Source organism: Lithobates pipiens, unplaced genomic scaffold, assembly GCF_037356315.1.
Source record: "Lithobates pipiens isolate NorthernLeopardFrog02 unplaced genomic scaffold, aLitPip1_a1.2 Scaffold_10, whole genome shotgun sequence".
NCBI classification, from domain to species: Eukaryota; Metazoa; Chordata; class Amphibia; order Anura; family Ranidae; genus Lithobates; species Lithobates pipiens.
Window position 1 is genome coordinate 25,398,481 of NW_027507686.1, and position 16,101 is coordinate 25,414,581.

Genomic DNA, 16,101 nt, shown 5'->3' on the forward strand with positions numbered 1-16,101 from the left:
GCGGACGCTATATGATGGCCGGACACTATACGGCAGAACACCGGCAGAAAGACCCAGTGGGGAGGGAAAAAGAGAAGGTATTATATGCGCACATTACACTAAAGCTTTAAAGCTGGTATTCAGTTACCAGGAAATATATCGCAGAACAGCGCAGAAACGCTGCATATGTGGGAGAATTGGGTTATTCCTTTTAACCTATATTTTCCGGTAGATGGGAAAGGCAATCATTGAAGATCTCGCATTTCACAGAAATAGAAGTTTTATAAGGAAAAGCTGAGAACAATAAACTCCAAAGGGGAATGACTCAGCTTGACCTCGTGGTAATTGCAGTGGAAATTAACTCTGGATATTTAAGGCGGAAGAAAGGGTTTATTTTATTTTTCTTATACTTTTATCCTGCCACGCATTCAATTTTTTATTTTATTTTCCCCCGCAAACAGTACTGCTATTTAACCACTTACAGACCGGAAGATTTTCCTGCTTGTTGACCGGGCCGGTTTTTGCGATTCAGCACTGCGACGCTTTAACTGTCAGTTGCGCGGTCATGCGATGTTGTACCCAAACAAAATTTTCACACAAATAGAGCTTTCTTTTTGGTGATATTTTATCACCTCTGTGGGTTTTATTTTTAATGCTATAAACAAAAAAGAGCAACAATTTAAAAAAAATACCCCAAAAAATTCTTAATCGGTTTAGGCCAATATATGTAAATAGCAATAAGCGTATATTGATTGGTTTGCACAAAAGTTTTAGCGTCTACAAACTATGAGAAAGATTTATGGAATTTATTAATTTTTTTTGTATCTAGTAATGGTGGGACCTGTGGTTTTTAGCGGCATTGCAGCGGACAGATCGGACACTTTTGACACATTTTTGGGCCCATTGAAATTTATACAGCATTCAGTGCTATAAAAATGCACTGATTGGAGGAGGAGATATATTGATGTTCCTACTTACTAGGAACAAATGATCTGCCTCCCCTGACAACAGGGATTTGTGTGTTTTACACACACACAAATCCCTGTTCTGGCGATCGCATCCGCCGGCCATGCACAACTGGTCCCCTGCTGTGCAACGGGCGTGTGCCACCGGCAGCTCTTAATAGGGGCGACATACCCATACATCGTTTTGGGGGAACGTGCCAATTTGCAGACATATACCAGCTTGAGTCGGTCGGCAAGTGTTTAAATGGAAATAGTTTTTTTTTGATTTATACATACAGATATACACTTTTTTTTATGGTACATCCAATGCCTACATGCTTGATAAGTCCGGTCCCATATAAGAAGAGAGGATGTCCCTCATCTATGATTCCCTCTGCAGACAATGTAACCTGATCTCCCTGCTTTCAGTATACCATACAGGATGGGACTTTAGAGGTGCTGGTAAAGTCAATACATTGTTAAAGGTAAAGTATTTATTCCAAAAATAATAAAAAAGACAATAGACCTATTAGGGGTCTAACCCCTTAAAATCACAAGTGGTTGTTCCTACACATAATATCGAAACCATAACAAACACCCCTGAAGGTAGCATTTCCTTCCCACGTGTACTGTCATGTATATAGCAAGTAATGATAGTGAACTATAAATCCAATATAAGTTACAACAGGGAATGATAACTCCACTGACGCGTTTCACCAGGCGAGCCATATGGAGGCAGGCATGTGTTTCCAGTCCTCATGTTAGTGTGACAACTCCTCAGTGTCTGTTCCTCGTTGTTGCAGTATCACCTTGGAACCTCTGGGCTACCTAAATACATTAGGGGGATCTGCTATTTTGAACAGTTTTTTTGCAGACGCCTTTAGGAGATACATCACTTACCTTGGGTTTTCGACCAGACAAATCTAATCTTCTTGCTGTTTGTGCCCTGATTTCTGGGGTTAGTGTCTGTAGCCCGGGGGAGGAGGTTCAGTTTCGATCTTGCCCATGTCTCTGTTTCTGCCCACTTTTTAGCATCACTGACTGGCGTCAGAGTGAGGGGGTTACATGCATCTTTCCTGACATCGCTAAATGTTCTGTTTCTGTATAAACTTTTTTCCAAACCACACATCCCCCGAAGCCTTTGAAGAAGTCAATAGAGGTGAATTGCGTCGGGACAAGTTATCGCTCCCTGCTGTAACTTGTATTGGATTTATAGTTCACTATCGTTACTTGTTATATACACGACTGTACATGCAGGAAGGAAACGCTACCTTCAGGGGTGTTTGTTAAAGTTTCTATATTAAGTGTAGGAACAACCATTTTTGCTAGGGGTTAGACCTCTAGTATGTCTATTGCCTTGTCGTTTTTTTATTTATTTATTTTTTTCTATTTTTGTAATACTTTTTTTTACCTTTTTTAATGTATTGACTTTTATTCTGAGAGGTTTCCAGCACATCCTGTATGGCAGAGGTCCGAAATATTTTTCCACTTAAGGGCTGGATTCAATGTATGTGAATGCATGGAGAGCCGCATTTACCTGCTAATAAATGAAGATAATAAAAATCCTGGCGGTACAGGTTTACCTTGCTTTGTTAATACAAAACCAGTTCGCCCTGAGGGAGTATGTAGCTGGGGATCCATACTTTATTGCCCCCCCCCCCCCCCCCCAATCTGGGCACCCAAGGGTGGCTGTCTGCCTGTCAGTATGGTCTGAAGATGAGGTTCCTGCCCTTAGGGAAGATAGAGGGGAGGGGGGCATCCCCAGGGGAGAATAGCGCCCCATTGCAGTGTCCTCTGTGCCCCAAACCCGTCCACTGTAGTGTCCTCTGTCCTCTGCTTGCACCTCCCACCACTGTAGTGTCCCCTTTAACCCACCAACATGCTGTGTAGGTAGAACTCTCCTACCTTACTCAGGTGTGCAGCAAACCGAGCAGCAGAGATCAGCATCACAGGGCTGGATGGGGGGCGGGAACTGCTGAAGCTAACTTTTCACATTAGTAGGCTGGTGATTGGTTGCCAGGCGATCCTAGCAACCAATCACCTGCTGTTTAATGAAAAGGTAAACTCCAGCCCTCTGATACTGGCCAATGAAGAGGACAGCTGTGAAAATGTCCTCGGGCCGGGTGCCCATAAGTTAATCGTTCAGCGATGGCAGGCCAGGTGCAGGTCGTGGGTTGTCGACCCCTGCTGTATGGTATATTTTCAGTTTATTAAGGGATGTGGTGCTGACTTTCTTAGCCATACTCATATTTCTATTGATCTCTCTGCTTTCCAGGTCATAATTATATTCTTAGCATGTAAGGCAGCCCATAGATTATGCAATTTTTTTTTTGTTCTCTTTCCACCAAGGGTGGCACTATTGTGTTCTGCCAGTGGGTAGCCTTCCCTGCCAGTAGAACACAATGATTAGTGCTGCTGACTTTAGCCAGTGACACTAGTCACTTGAGAAAAACCCAACAGGCTGGTTGTACACAAGTCGATCGACAGATCATCCTGTGTGCAACCAGCCTGCTTATACATGGATCGAAATTCAGCCAGTCCCCACTAAACCGCCTGAATTTTGATCCATTATTGCGTATTGATTGGATTTCACCACCTTGCTGAATAAAAGCCCTGTGTTGCTGCCTCCTGCCAGCCCTTTTAAGGGGGTGCTGAATGATGGAAGGTAGAAAGCCTGATCCATGTGCCTGCTGTGATTGGCTATCGCAGTAGTCACATGATCAGTAGCCCCTCCAGCCGCCTCCCTTCATAAACCGTGACCCAGAGCCATCTGTGATAACTTTGCTAGGTGCGAACTGTAAGCATGCTTTCAGCACAGAACTGTGGTGCGCTATTGATGCATGTGTGCCACATGTGGGCATTCTAGTGAAATAAACTCATCGATTGAACAGTTTCTCAATAAGGTTGCATTCAAGGCATGCCGTGAATAATAACTCCGTTGCTTGTGCTCTCAACTGAACTGTCAAGCTGTCAGTAGCTGGCGTCATAACTGGTCACATGTACAGAGCCATGGCAATTGCAGATAACATAAGGCTAAGATGGCAGCTGCTTTGCCTGTAAAGGAAAGAAGAGTTTAGTTTGCGCTTTAAGGCTCACCCTCCCTGCTGCCACACATGCGTTAGGCAATTGGCAAGACATTAATGTAAAAGTTCTATAGGCCAGCAAATCGGGCTAAAATGTTACTAAACCCCGGACCCTACATTAACTATATCTGGTCTCCCACAGGACATGGAAATGCAATTGTTTTAGTAATTATAAACTGCTAAATACTTTTTCTCATCAGCAGTATATAGCAGTCTTGTGACTGCTATCACTATTTTGGTTAAAGCTTGGAGGAGTTTTTATTCTCCTGACTGTCCTATGAGGCTGCATGACCCCTGACCCTCTGTCTAGACGTTGATGATTGGCCCTGTGCTGATCACAAGCAAAAAGTAAAAAACCTCACTAGAAATGCACACCAAAGTGAGCATGTGCAGAGTGCCCCCAAGGATCTGTTCTGTCAGAAGATGGATTGGGGACAGTGGAAGGGGAGGATCAGAGAAGACAGGATCAAACAGCCTTTTTACACCATGTGGAGGGTTAACCCTTTGGGTTTCACAGCGAGTATAACAAGCATGCTATGCTGCATATACCGACTGATTTTACTGTTGTGGGTTTAGTAGCTTTAACACTCTCTAAATTTGTTACTGGTATCTAGACTTAAAGGACCCCCAGATTTGATGGGTTCACCTACTGCATGCCAGAGATCAGGCTGAGAGTGGGAGGGTCTGCACCATGAACCGAGCCGGCTGTGTGGTATTGCACAGTGCTGCAGTAATACAGACAAAGTTCTAATTTGCTGCTTTGTGTTTTGATACAATGAGATTCTAAGTCAAGGCTTTGGCCGGCCTTGGGATTCTGTAGATGGCTCACAGATCAAACGCACAATCCAAGATAGAAAATTCAGAAAGTTCCAGATTCAGTAAACAAACTCAGTGTGCTTTTTCACAGCCTGTCTCGGATTGTGTGCCAGTGTTACGTCCCTGCTGGTAATGAACAGGAGCCGGTGTATTGAAAACAAAGATAACGCTGGTGTGTGGAGGCCTCTCCGGGAAGATGCTGCCGCTGATGGCTTAACCACTTGCCTACCGGAGCAAGTTTGTTTGCACACCTGTTTAAAATCTGCATTGTTTTCTTAAAATTATTGTAACCCTCCTCCCCAAAAAAAAAGTATGTTTTGGAAACGGAGGCTCTGTAGAATAAAATGGTGGGTGTTGGAACTTTTTTATGTCGCACGATATATGCGCAGCCATTTTCAAACACATTTCAGGAGAGGATGCACTAAAATTTAATTTTAGTCAAAACAAACACTATTGTATCCATTAGTTGGTAAAAATATGAAAGATTGGGTTGTGTTGAGTAAATGGATACCAAACATGTCAAGTCTTAAAATGTGACATGCCAGCGAAATCACAAAAAAAACCCAGATGGTACTCAGAATTCCCCCTTAGTCTTTTATAGGTTATCTGTTTACAGTGAGCCGTGAATTACAGCTCTAGAATTATTGCTTTCACTCCGATGTCTACGACAATACCTCACGTGTGACGCATTTGATGTTTACATACATGTGCTCTCCCTATGCAGAGCTTGTTGTACGGTATTGCTTAAAAAAAAAAAAAAAAAGTTTTGACTTTTTTTTTTTTTTTCTTCATAATTTTTTTTGCTTTATCATGGGGGTAGGGGGGCAGCTCTAAAAAGTCCCCATGTGAAAGCATGTGCAGGTGACAGGTCCTCTCCTTAGCTACTCATAGCATAGAATAGCTGCATCCTCACCCTTGACAGACAAGTAAAGACGGCTGTGGACGTAATGTAATGCATGTTGCTTCCCAGGTCATTAGTCACAGGAGGGTTCGGGGAACGGATGCTCCCCAGGTTTCTCCTGTTCTTCAATGTATAAGACATTTCCCATGGTTTGGGGCTCTCTGAAGGAATGGGAGAGCCTGAGAACCACTTTGGTTGCTGTTGATGAGGGGCGCACTTTAAGAGCCCCATAAAAGTCTTAGAATGGCTCTTGAGCCAGCCAGATCATTTTTTTTTTTTTTTTTATCGGAAAGTCTTTCACCCGGACAACGCAGAGCGAGTATTGCCAGCAAGAGCTGCTGTATGCGTGTTTTTAGGTCTATGTAAGCTCTTATTTGGTCCTTTTTGGCCTTTTTAAAGGGTTAGTTCCCCCTTACCAAAAAGCACACTTTGCGGTCACATTAGGGTATAGCAGCATAATGAGCTTAAGCCAACCTTCCAGCCTTCTACAGTCTGTGATGACTCTGCCCCGAGTTATTGTAGGGATGGAACAGCTGTTGGATCCATCGCCCTCTAGAGCCTCAGGAGGGAGTGTGCCACCCCGTACCTTCTGGTTGCTCATCTGCAGTGTATTCTGCCCCCTCTGAGCTCAGCCGCTGTGACAGAAGACCATACACACTGTCCACGTGCAGCCTGAAAGAACAGGACACTTTCTCCCCTGCCACTAGAGGGTGCTGGTCCCAATGACAGTTCCATCTCTGCAATCACAGGCTGTAGAAGATTTTAAGAAGGCTTAATTAGGTTTTGACCTGCATTCAGTAACCACTTGACCACCTGAAGATTTCCTCTGCCCCCTGCCCTTCCTGACCAGGCCATTATTTGTGATACGGCACTGTGCATTACTTTGACAATTGAGCGGTCATGCAATGCTGTCCCTCAAAAAAAATTTTAAAAAGTTAAAAATTGTATTTAATCTGATTTACCTCTGTTTATTTTTTGCACTATAAACATAGAGGCTGACAATTTTGTAAAAAAAAAATAAATAAATTTTGTAAAGTAATTTTTCTCCACTGATGGTCACGGGTGAGGCCGCGCTGATGGGAATCACTGTTGGGCACTATTGGGGTGGCGCTGGTAATCCGTGCCCTGATTATCCCCTGTGAAGAAATGCCGCTGACCGACTCCTCCTCACACGCTGTCAACTCGAGGTAAGGAATGCCGATAAGCATTGATTGGACACAGCCAATCAGATGGGTAAAGAGCATCGGCTCTTTACCAAGATCGGTGATGCGCCATGCCACATCAACAGACCACACCACCAATCTCAGCGCTGCGCTCTCTGAGGGGGGACAACATCATATGACGTCATCCCAGAACAATGGACATTTGTCAGTAAGGCGGACCGGAGGTGGTTAATGAGGTTTTGGCCTGCATTCTTTGAAATGAAAGAGACCTGGCTGGAAAGGACATTGTGTCCTCCACCACTTACCTGTACCCATATGGGAGAGCACAGTGTGATTTATTTTTTGGTAAAGGTGAATTAACCCTTTAAATATACCGTTGAAAGTATTTTGACATAAGCAAGGTTTGTCTGCAGAATAAAAATGCTGTTGTTGATTTATTACATCTTAAAAATAGGTTTTCTGGATAGTCTTCTCCAGCCTAGACTATGGAGCGTTTCTCCAACAAACACACTGATCAATATTATGAGAATCTCTAACTCCACAGCTTCTGGCACATTGGCCGCCTACCAGTTCCCTTACCAGCTGAGCAAGAAAAGTCAATTTTAGATAGATGTGTTTTGTTTGCGGAAACCAGTAATTTTATTGGCCTTGTCAGACACTTCTGGGCCTGGCTGCAGACAAGTGCCTGACCCGCCGTATTAACTCATATTATTGTAGCTAAACGCAAGCCACCACTTGGAGCCCTTTCCAGCTTCTGCTTCCAGGGTTGAAAATTCCTGCTGTCTGCGGCCTGTCTGGGTCGTGCTCCTCGTCTGCAGCTCTGCACATCTCTCTGGGCTTGTTCATAAGGGAGGTTCTCTTTACCTCTAGACAGAACAGGTGCAGGTGGTAGTTTGCCTGTAACCTTCTGCTGCTGCACACTAGAGGCTTTCTTCGGGCTTCATCTACAGCAGGTATATGCAATTAGTGGACCTCCAGCTGTTGCAAAACTACAAGTCCCATCATGCCTCTGCCTCTGGGTGTCATGCTTGTGGCTGTCAGTCTTGCTATGCCTCATGGGATTTGTAGTTCTGCAACAGCTGGAGGTCCACTAATTGCATATCCCTGATATACAGGCTAAAGATATCTTTGAATAAAACCATTCCATTTTCATTATATATCTTATTTTAGAGCCAGTAACATTGTTACTGGGTCTCTATGCTTCTTTATGCAATCTGGCCAGGTTACGGCTGGTTGGTGGAGCTAGCAGGGTTCTGTACATAGCATCCTAAGGCATGCAATAGATTGTAATTTTGTGCATGACCTTTTCCCTATCTGGGGGACAGAACGCAACACCACAGAGTTGACCTACACTGGACCTCGGACTGGTGAGCTTGCAGCGGACAGCCCCAGAGAGGAGGCAGCGAGATGTATGTATGGACTATTTGGGAAGAATCCATTCCCCAGCACAGCCGCTTGCTCTGTTATAGCCCTCTACTCTTTTGAGTATGTTTGGCCCAGCTCCCCGAATCTTTGCTACATCTGAGCACCACAAACCAAAAACACAAATTCATTTTTAATATTCAAAGCAACCCCCAGCCCTCGATCCATCCAGCAATGTCTCCATGCTTTATTTTTTTGATCAATCACTTTGAAAAACAAACTCCTAGCGTTTTTTGGCCGTGGCCATCTTGAGTAAGGGCAAATGATTAATGTAGCATTTACTTCCTGGAATCCATCTGGCTTTAGCTCAACCATGCAGGCAGGAAAGGGAGCTTAGCTGAGAGAACCTCTCCTCCGTTTCTGAAGACCCTTGGGATATGTGACATCATTTGCCTAGGCAAGAAGCCAGGAAGTAACTGAAGAAATGTACAATAAAGTTCAAAACACATAAATGTGATATACATTCCTATCCATTTACTATTGCTAGGAGTATGTGGATTAAAAATAATCAATGTTAATTGAGAGAGTGAAGTTCCACAGAAGCTGGGGGTGGGGTAGAGTGAAGAGCAATGGCAATTGAGTGTAGTGAAAGGGGGGGGGGGGGGGGTCCAGCTGCAGGGAAACTACAAATTCCATTGCGCCTTTCAGCAGTCATACCTCTGGCTGTCAGTTTTGCATTGCCTCATGGCATTTGTAGTGGCACCACCTATGGTGTGCCAAGGTTGCCTACCCCTGCTATGAGTCTGTGGACCTCACACCCAGGATAATGAGTGTCGCCCTGAATAAAGCCCAGTTTGCACATAGAATTCTGGGCCCGAATAGCGCTTTTGGGTCAACCTCCAGCAGGACCTATCTGATTCTGGGCCTGCACCTGGCTGTTCAAACTTGCCAAGAAATAAGCTGGTCTTGTCCTCGTTCTAACTCCTCTTCTTCCTCTAGGTGGAAATCAGCCGGCGGGTGACTCTGGAGGAGCTGCCTCCTGTACTCGTTCTGCACCTCAAACGCTTTGTGTTCGAGAAGACTGGCGGCTGCCAGAAGCTGGCGAAGAATATCGAATACCCCGTGGATCTGGAAATTAGTAAAGGTGAGAGGGGGGTGAAAAAAAATCTAAATTTCCTAATCCTCAGGCTTGTTCCAGATCAGTGACTTGGTTTCATAGTTAATGGGCCAGTATTATAGCCAGGCAATTGGCATTTTCATATGGAGATCATAAATGTGGGCCTCCATGTTTTTCTCAGGTTTTACTTTATCTTTATATTTTTTTTTATTTTTGCTTTTTCAGCATTACGCTACTTTTAACCGGTCATGCAAAACTATACCCAAATGGAATTTATATAGTTTTTTTCACACAAATGGTTGTTTTTTTGGTGGTATTTTATCACCACTGGGTTTTTTTATTTTAAAATATATAAACAAAAACAAATACTTTCTGTTATAAAACAAAATATATCCAATAAAATCAAATTTATTCATGAATTTAGGCCAAAATATATTCTGCCACATGTCTGATCAAAAAAAAAAAAAAATTCTGACTTGTTTAAATGTTTTCATGTTTTTAATGTTTTCTCATTACTTATTTAGATTTGCTTTCTCCTGGAGTAAAAGGCAAGATATTTAAAGGCCAAAGGACCTACAGGCTCTTTGCAGGTAACTGTCATCAGTGGGTCTAATATATGCTGCTAATATTTTAGAAGAATATAAATGACTTCAGTAAAATTGACCCTCTTAGGGTTTTCTTATTACATTCTAAAAAAATTTTTTATTACTATTGACAAAAGTATTAGTGTGTACATGGCCGGTCTTAATATGAATATTATTGATGTTTTATATACCTTTCTATTGTAGATCAGTGGTGGTTAACTGGAAAATGTATTTTTACTTGAGGGCCTCAATTGCAGCCCCCAACACCTCCCAGAGGGCAACACAATAGCAGCACATTTTCACACCATTTTATGCAGCATATGGCAATGCACACTAAAGAAACTGGAATGCAATAACGCACAGCATTGACGTTGGACTTATAAATAACCTCCAATATTGGTGTTAGTGGACACAGTAAAAAAACCCCCAACATTGATATCGGTGGATGCAATAATAACCTCTAGCATTGGTGTCGGACTCAGTAGTAAACACCCCCCCCCCCCCCCAGCACTGGTGACAGGAGACCTTCAAACATTGGTGTTGGTGGGTGCAGTACTAGCCCCCAGCTACGATACCAGTGGACACAGTAATAACCTCTAGCATTGGTGCCAATGGATGCAATAATAACTCCCACAATTTGTATCAGTAATAACCCCCAACATTGATGTCAGTGGACTTGCACAATAACTTCCAGTGCTAATAAGTCCCATGGGCATTTTGGTCTGTGTGCGTGCGTTTACAGTTTAGGGACTGAGATACAATGCACCTAAGCCTCTGTATAGCTCTTTTATTGTAATTGTTGGGTTGAAGGGCGCCTTAAAGCGGAGTTCCACCCAAAAGTGGTACTTCCGCTCATTTGTCTCCTTTCCCCCCCCTCTAGTGCCACACTTGGCACCTTTCGGGTGGGAGGGGAGATAGGATACCTGTCTTTGACAGGTATCTTGTTCCTACTTCCAGGAGTCTGGGCCACGGTCCGTGACATCGTCGCGGGGCTCCCTCTTCCTCTCTCTGTCGCCGGGCCAGTAGGAGAGAGGAGCGGGGCGTTGCGCATGCGCAGTAGGTTTCCCGGCGTGAAGCCGTAAGGCTACACTGCCTGGGTACCCTTACCCGTAATGGCAGCGGCAGGTGATGTAAACATCAGCTGCGGTGCCAACATCGCGGGACTGCAGGACAGGTAAGTGTCCGATTATTAAAAGCCAGCAGCTCCAGTATGTGTAGCTGCTGGCTTTAAATTAATTCTTTTGGGCGGAACACCACTTTAAATGCTCTAGATCAAAATGGCTGCACTTTGGCCGAGTGCCTATTGAGACTATAATGTCCTGTGTATCCCTTCTGTTGTGCCCGCACCCTCTTGACTGTTTTTTTTTTTTGTTTTTTTCAGTTGTGTACCACCATGGAAACAGTGCCACCGGCGGCCACTACACTACAGACGTCTTCCAGATCGGTCTCAACGGCTGGCTGCGTATCGATGACCAGACTGTCAAAGTGATAAACCAGTTCCATGTGGTGAAACCGACTGTAGAGCGCACGGCCTACCTCCTGTATTACCGCCGCGTAGACCTGCTGTGAACTCCGCTTGGCGCTGTGTGAGCTGGCGCGCGCGCAAGACTCCTGCTTCATAGACACACGAATCACCTCTCTCTCTGTTTTCACTTCCTTTTAACTCTCTACTCTTTTTCGAGTGATCTTCCTCCTCCGCTTCTTCCGAGCTTTTCCTTTTAAGACTTACCCCCTCTCTTGAAAACCATTTCTTTTTTTTTTTTTTTTTTGAGAGTAGAATTCAAGAAATGTCTGAATCCGATTCACTTTGCTGCATCCTTCCTGAATGAGGGAAGGTGGCAAAGGGTAAAAATTCCTTCTTAAAAATGATGTTTTAAGCACAGATGTGACTTGTAAAAAAACACAAATGTCCAATCTCCAGCAAAAAATATATATAAATTTTTTTTTTTTTTTTTAGTTTTGGACGTCGCGAGGAAGGGTTGGAACCTCTGTCGGGTTTTAAAACTGAGCTTCAGTGTTGTACAGGCTCCTTTCCTGGACTAAAATGGCTTACTTTGATTTCACTGCACACTGTGAGCTTCTTACAATGTGCATTAGAAGCTGCAGCAAGTCAGATAGAGCCCCCCTCATTTGCTAGCTGGTGGATATCCAGCATCTTCTAGTTTAGGAGTCTCCAAACTTTCTAAGCAAAGGCCAGTGTACTGTCCTTCAGGCTTGGGGGGGGGGGGGGGGCAGACTTTGGTCAGTAGGAGTAGAAAATGCCTGAACATCATTTGCCCTGTCATTGGTTTCAATGGGAGAACTAGTGCCTCATTATTGGTATTAATGGAAGAATAATGCCCCATTGAAGGTGTCAGTAGGGAAAATGGTGTCAATTGGTGAAATTGTGCCTCAAGGGCCAGAAAAAAGCAAGCAAAGGGCCACATCCGGCCCCTGGGCCGCAGTTTGGATTTCGCTGTTCTAGGCCTTTTCCCTCCAGCAGCCTGACTGTCCCTGGCCCCGCTCCTTTCATTCATTGCATTTCAATTCTTTCAATTTATAGAGGCTCGACCTCACATGGGAGGTTGGTTTCCAAATGCAGCCTGCCTAGGAACGCCCACTCCTCCAGAGTGACACCCACCCATCAAGGCATTTTGATATTTGCATAACTCCTCCCAAAAGCCAGCCCACTGCTTCTATCAGGACTGAGTTCTCCTGAGAAGAGTACTGAGGCAGGGTGCGGGGATGTCTTCAGGAAGCTATGTCCAGCCCCCTGCCGGCCCCTCCCACCAGCCATGATCTGATTACATTGCATAACTAGGCACAGAGACCCAGTGATGACATCAACGGGTCTAAAATAAGGTATGGAAATGGAAAGGTTTTATTTAAAAATATAATTAGCATGTTAATGTGGGGGGGGGGGGGGGGCTCATTTTAATCTGCCCATATTGTGGGGGGATATCTTCTCCCTTCCTGTTCAGTCTAATACCTGTCACCTGGACAAGAAGGGAAATTTCCTTTGGACAGACGCATTAACCTTCCCCTAACCTTCTAGAAAACACAATAATTGATGTGTCAATTCTGTCTAGAGGACCTCCCTTGTTCTGTCTGACATGCATTGTACAGAAAATGAAGGAAAATCTGGAAAAAGAAAAAAAAAAATTATTGACAGAGATTCTAACGTTTTCTCACTTTATTCAAAACTAAAAAAAAAAAAAAATTGCACAGGTTTTGAAAGATTTATAGTTCTATTTCTGCATTGAGGCAAAAGAAGACATAAATGGTGTCTCCTAGGAGAAAATCCCCTTTTCCTGGCTGCTTCTTGCATGACAGTGCTGTGTCCACTAGTTACAGATCCTTCTTGCTTTGTGCCCATACAATGATTTTAGCCACATCAAGAAATTATATGAAATTTAATGAAAAAATGATTAAGGGATCATTCCCATGTGCACCAGTAATGGCTGCCCATCTGAAAACAAATTGCAAATGGATCACTTTTTGGAGTCGTTTGACAGGCGGTGAGGAGGCCTCCACCTCCCTGATTTAACTTCCTATAAATGTCGCACCACTGCCACGTAACTGCGTTTTTATTGAATTGGTTTTTATTGCGTGCGGTTGCAGGGCGGCCCCATACACTTGCATGTATTGAAGGTAAAGGTGCAGTCGATAGGGTAGTTAGGCCAACATCCCAGGTAAATGTAAAGAAAGAAGCAGCCCCTTAATGGTACTTTTAAAGGGCTGCGACACAATAACATCGACACTGTCACACTCTATTAAGGTTTGTTATTGTGTCGCAGCCATTTAAAGTATTGTTTAAGGGCTTCTTCTTACTTTACATCCACTTGCATGGGTCGCAAACAGCAGCGGTAACACTTCCAAGTGCAGCATGCTGTTTCATTTTTTTACCCTGCGACCACATAACGGCACGGCATGTGTACAGCCCTAAGTTTCTGCATGTCGGTGTCCTCCCGGCTGCACAAGTGAGTGAAGCCCTAAGCAGCCCATAGGTTTTGCAATTTTCTTGCAAGAAAATGGCTTGATTCCACCATCAGTACAGTCAGTGTTGATTGGGGGGGGGGGGGGGGGGGTCACTCCCGCAGTGCTATTGTGCTCTGCCGGTCGGATGCCTTCCCGGCCAGCAGAATAAAACTATTACTGCTTGTGGCTATCTGTAACACCTGAAAAATCAGACTGGCTAGTTGTACCCAAGTCAATGGATGGATTGATATATGTACCACCAGCCTGCCCATAGATGGATCGATACAGGGCCAGTCCCTACTGAAGCGGCAGAGATTTGATTCATCTATGGCCAACAATTTGGCTCATTTAGTTAGCTTAGTATCGCTGCAACCAATAGAGCAGTGGTCCTCAACCCTGTCCTCAGGGCCCACTAACAGGCCAGGTTTTATGTATTACCTTGGGGAGATGCAGATTAAGAATACTGCAATCACTGAGCAGCAAATTACATCACCTGTGATGTATTTCAGTTATCTTGCAAACCTGGCCTGTTAGTGGGCCCTGAGGACAGGGTTGACGACCACTGCAATAGAGGACAAAGATAAGGATTGGAAAACAGAGTTGTATTGGGGGCAGGCATGATTGCCAGCTGGTCATTGGACTCCTTGCTGATCAGCACGAAACAGAAGCAGCATATTAACATACAAACTTCCTTTGCCTCATTACAGCTCAGATAAACTTTGCATAGAGTGGGGAGGAGAATGAATGTCAGGTCATTTATTGCAGACTTGTGTTTATATTTCCCTCTTATTGTCCTGTGTCCGTGACTGTTGTCACTTGGACAGGAAGTGAGGAGCATCTTCCCAACAGGGACACAAGGGCATTAAAACCTGATGGGATTCATCCATCTCTATTGTACTCAAATCTTGCTTTCCTCTGAAGTTCCGCTATTTATAAAAGTAACCGGTGAGCCTCTAGTAGGACCCCTCCCTAGATTTACCATGGTGTTTACAAAGTACCCTGCTATATCATTCTTCTGCTACCAGGTAGCCGGGCAAATCGCCCCTCCCTCCCGGAGCCCTAAGATGGGTTTTAACCGGGGCGATTCAATACATTTTTGAAGCAGCAGCTTACAGCTGGACACGACCACCAAACCCCTTGATGAGTAACGTTCAGCGATTGCTGCTACAGTTCTGGGATAACTCCATGGAGAAGGTCTACTGATACTTATTAATAAAGAGAATAGAATTTTTTATTTTTACTTTTTTCTTTTTTTTCTTTCTTATTATTATTTTTTTTTTTTTTTTAGCGTCTAGGCTAGAAGTGGCTGCGTCGCCTTTGGGCAACCCTCCACGCTTCGCCAAAGACTAAACGCACCAGCATTCAATCTTGTACACGTTAATTCCTAGAGTCCCCCTCAAGCAGACCCCCCCCCATCCCATCCCCTTCCAATAAATCCTTCACAGAGACCGCTTTTTAGAATGCCGAATCGGTAAACAGTATAAAATAAATTAAAAAAAAAAATAACTTTCTCGCATTGATCAGGCGAAAAAAAGGAATTCTAAAGCTTTTTTCAGTGATGCTGGGTGCCTCATAGGAACTATTAATAGGTTTTAACTCCCTCCCTGCTGGACAGCGGCAGTCTTTTTAAATCGAAATGCAACCTCCAGCAGCCGAAGGCTTTAAAACTGATCGCAGGCAAAAAAAAGACTAAAAAATACAAAAAAAAGCATTGAAAGTAAAAAAAGTTAGTATAGATGAGTGATGCAACTTTACTGCCACACCACAGAAACCCCCCTCAAGGCGTCTGTGTACACCGGATCAGTGAACGACAAAATAAAAAAAGAGCAAACAAGACGATCGCTTTCTCCTTCCAGTCTGCTTCGTTTTAATTTCGCTGTCTTCGCTCTCCTATAATGTTCAGTTCCTAATTGTACACAGTTTAGTGATATTTAGGAGTACAAGGTTGTCGCTCATCAATAAAGTCACTAAGTTGGTTTAAAAGGAGACTGTTGCGCTTTCTGTTGTGCGTCGCGTGCTGCCACGGATGTGGTCTTGATGAACAGGTTATTAAATTACAGCGGAGCCGCCATCAAGCCAGTTCTGGGCTTGGAATATCGTTTTAGCGAGCAATGGAACTAAATAAAGGTCAAGTGAAGTAACTGGTTTTCATTCTGCTGCAGCATGTTGCCTGCTTTTTATACCAGTTAATAAGA

The 16,101-nt window shown here is 44.0% G+C and overlaps 1 protein-coding gene across 1 annotated transcript in view; it reads left to right on the plus strand.

Moving 5' to 3' along the window:
• Positions 1-15,889, plus strand: part of USP10 (ubiquitin specific peptidase 10) — a gene marked incomplete at its 5' end in the record, with an annotated part of 52,552 nt that extends 36,663 nt beyond the window's left edge. Inside the window, 3 exon segments of the mRNA XM_077453019.1 lie at positions 9,248-9,392; positions 9,890-9,955; positions 11,331-15,889. Of these exon segments, the coding sequence (XP_077309145.1) occupies positions 9,248-9,392; positions 9,890-9,955; positions 11,331-11,518 (399 nt within the window).
• Positions 15,890-16,101: the final 212 nt, after the last annotated feature.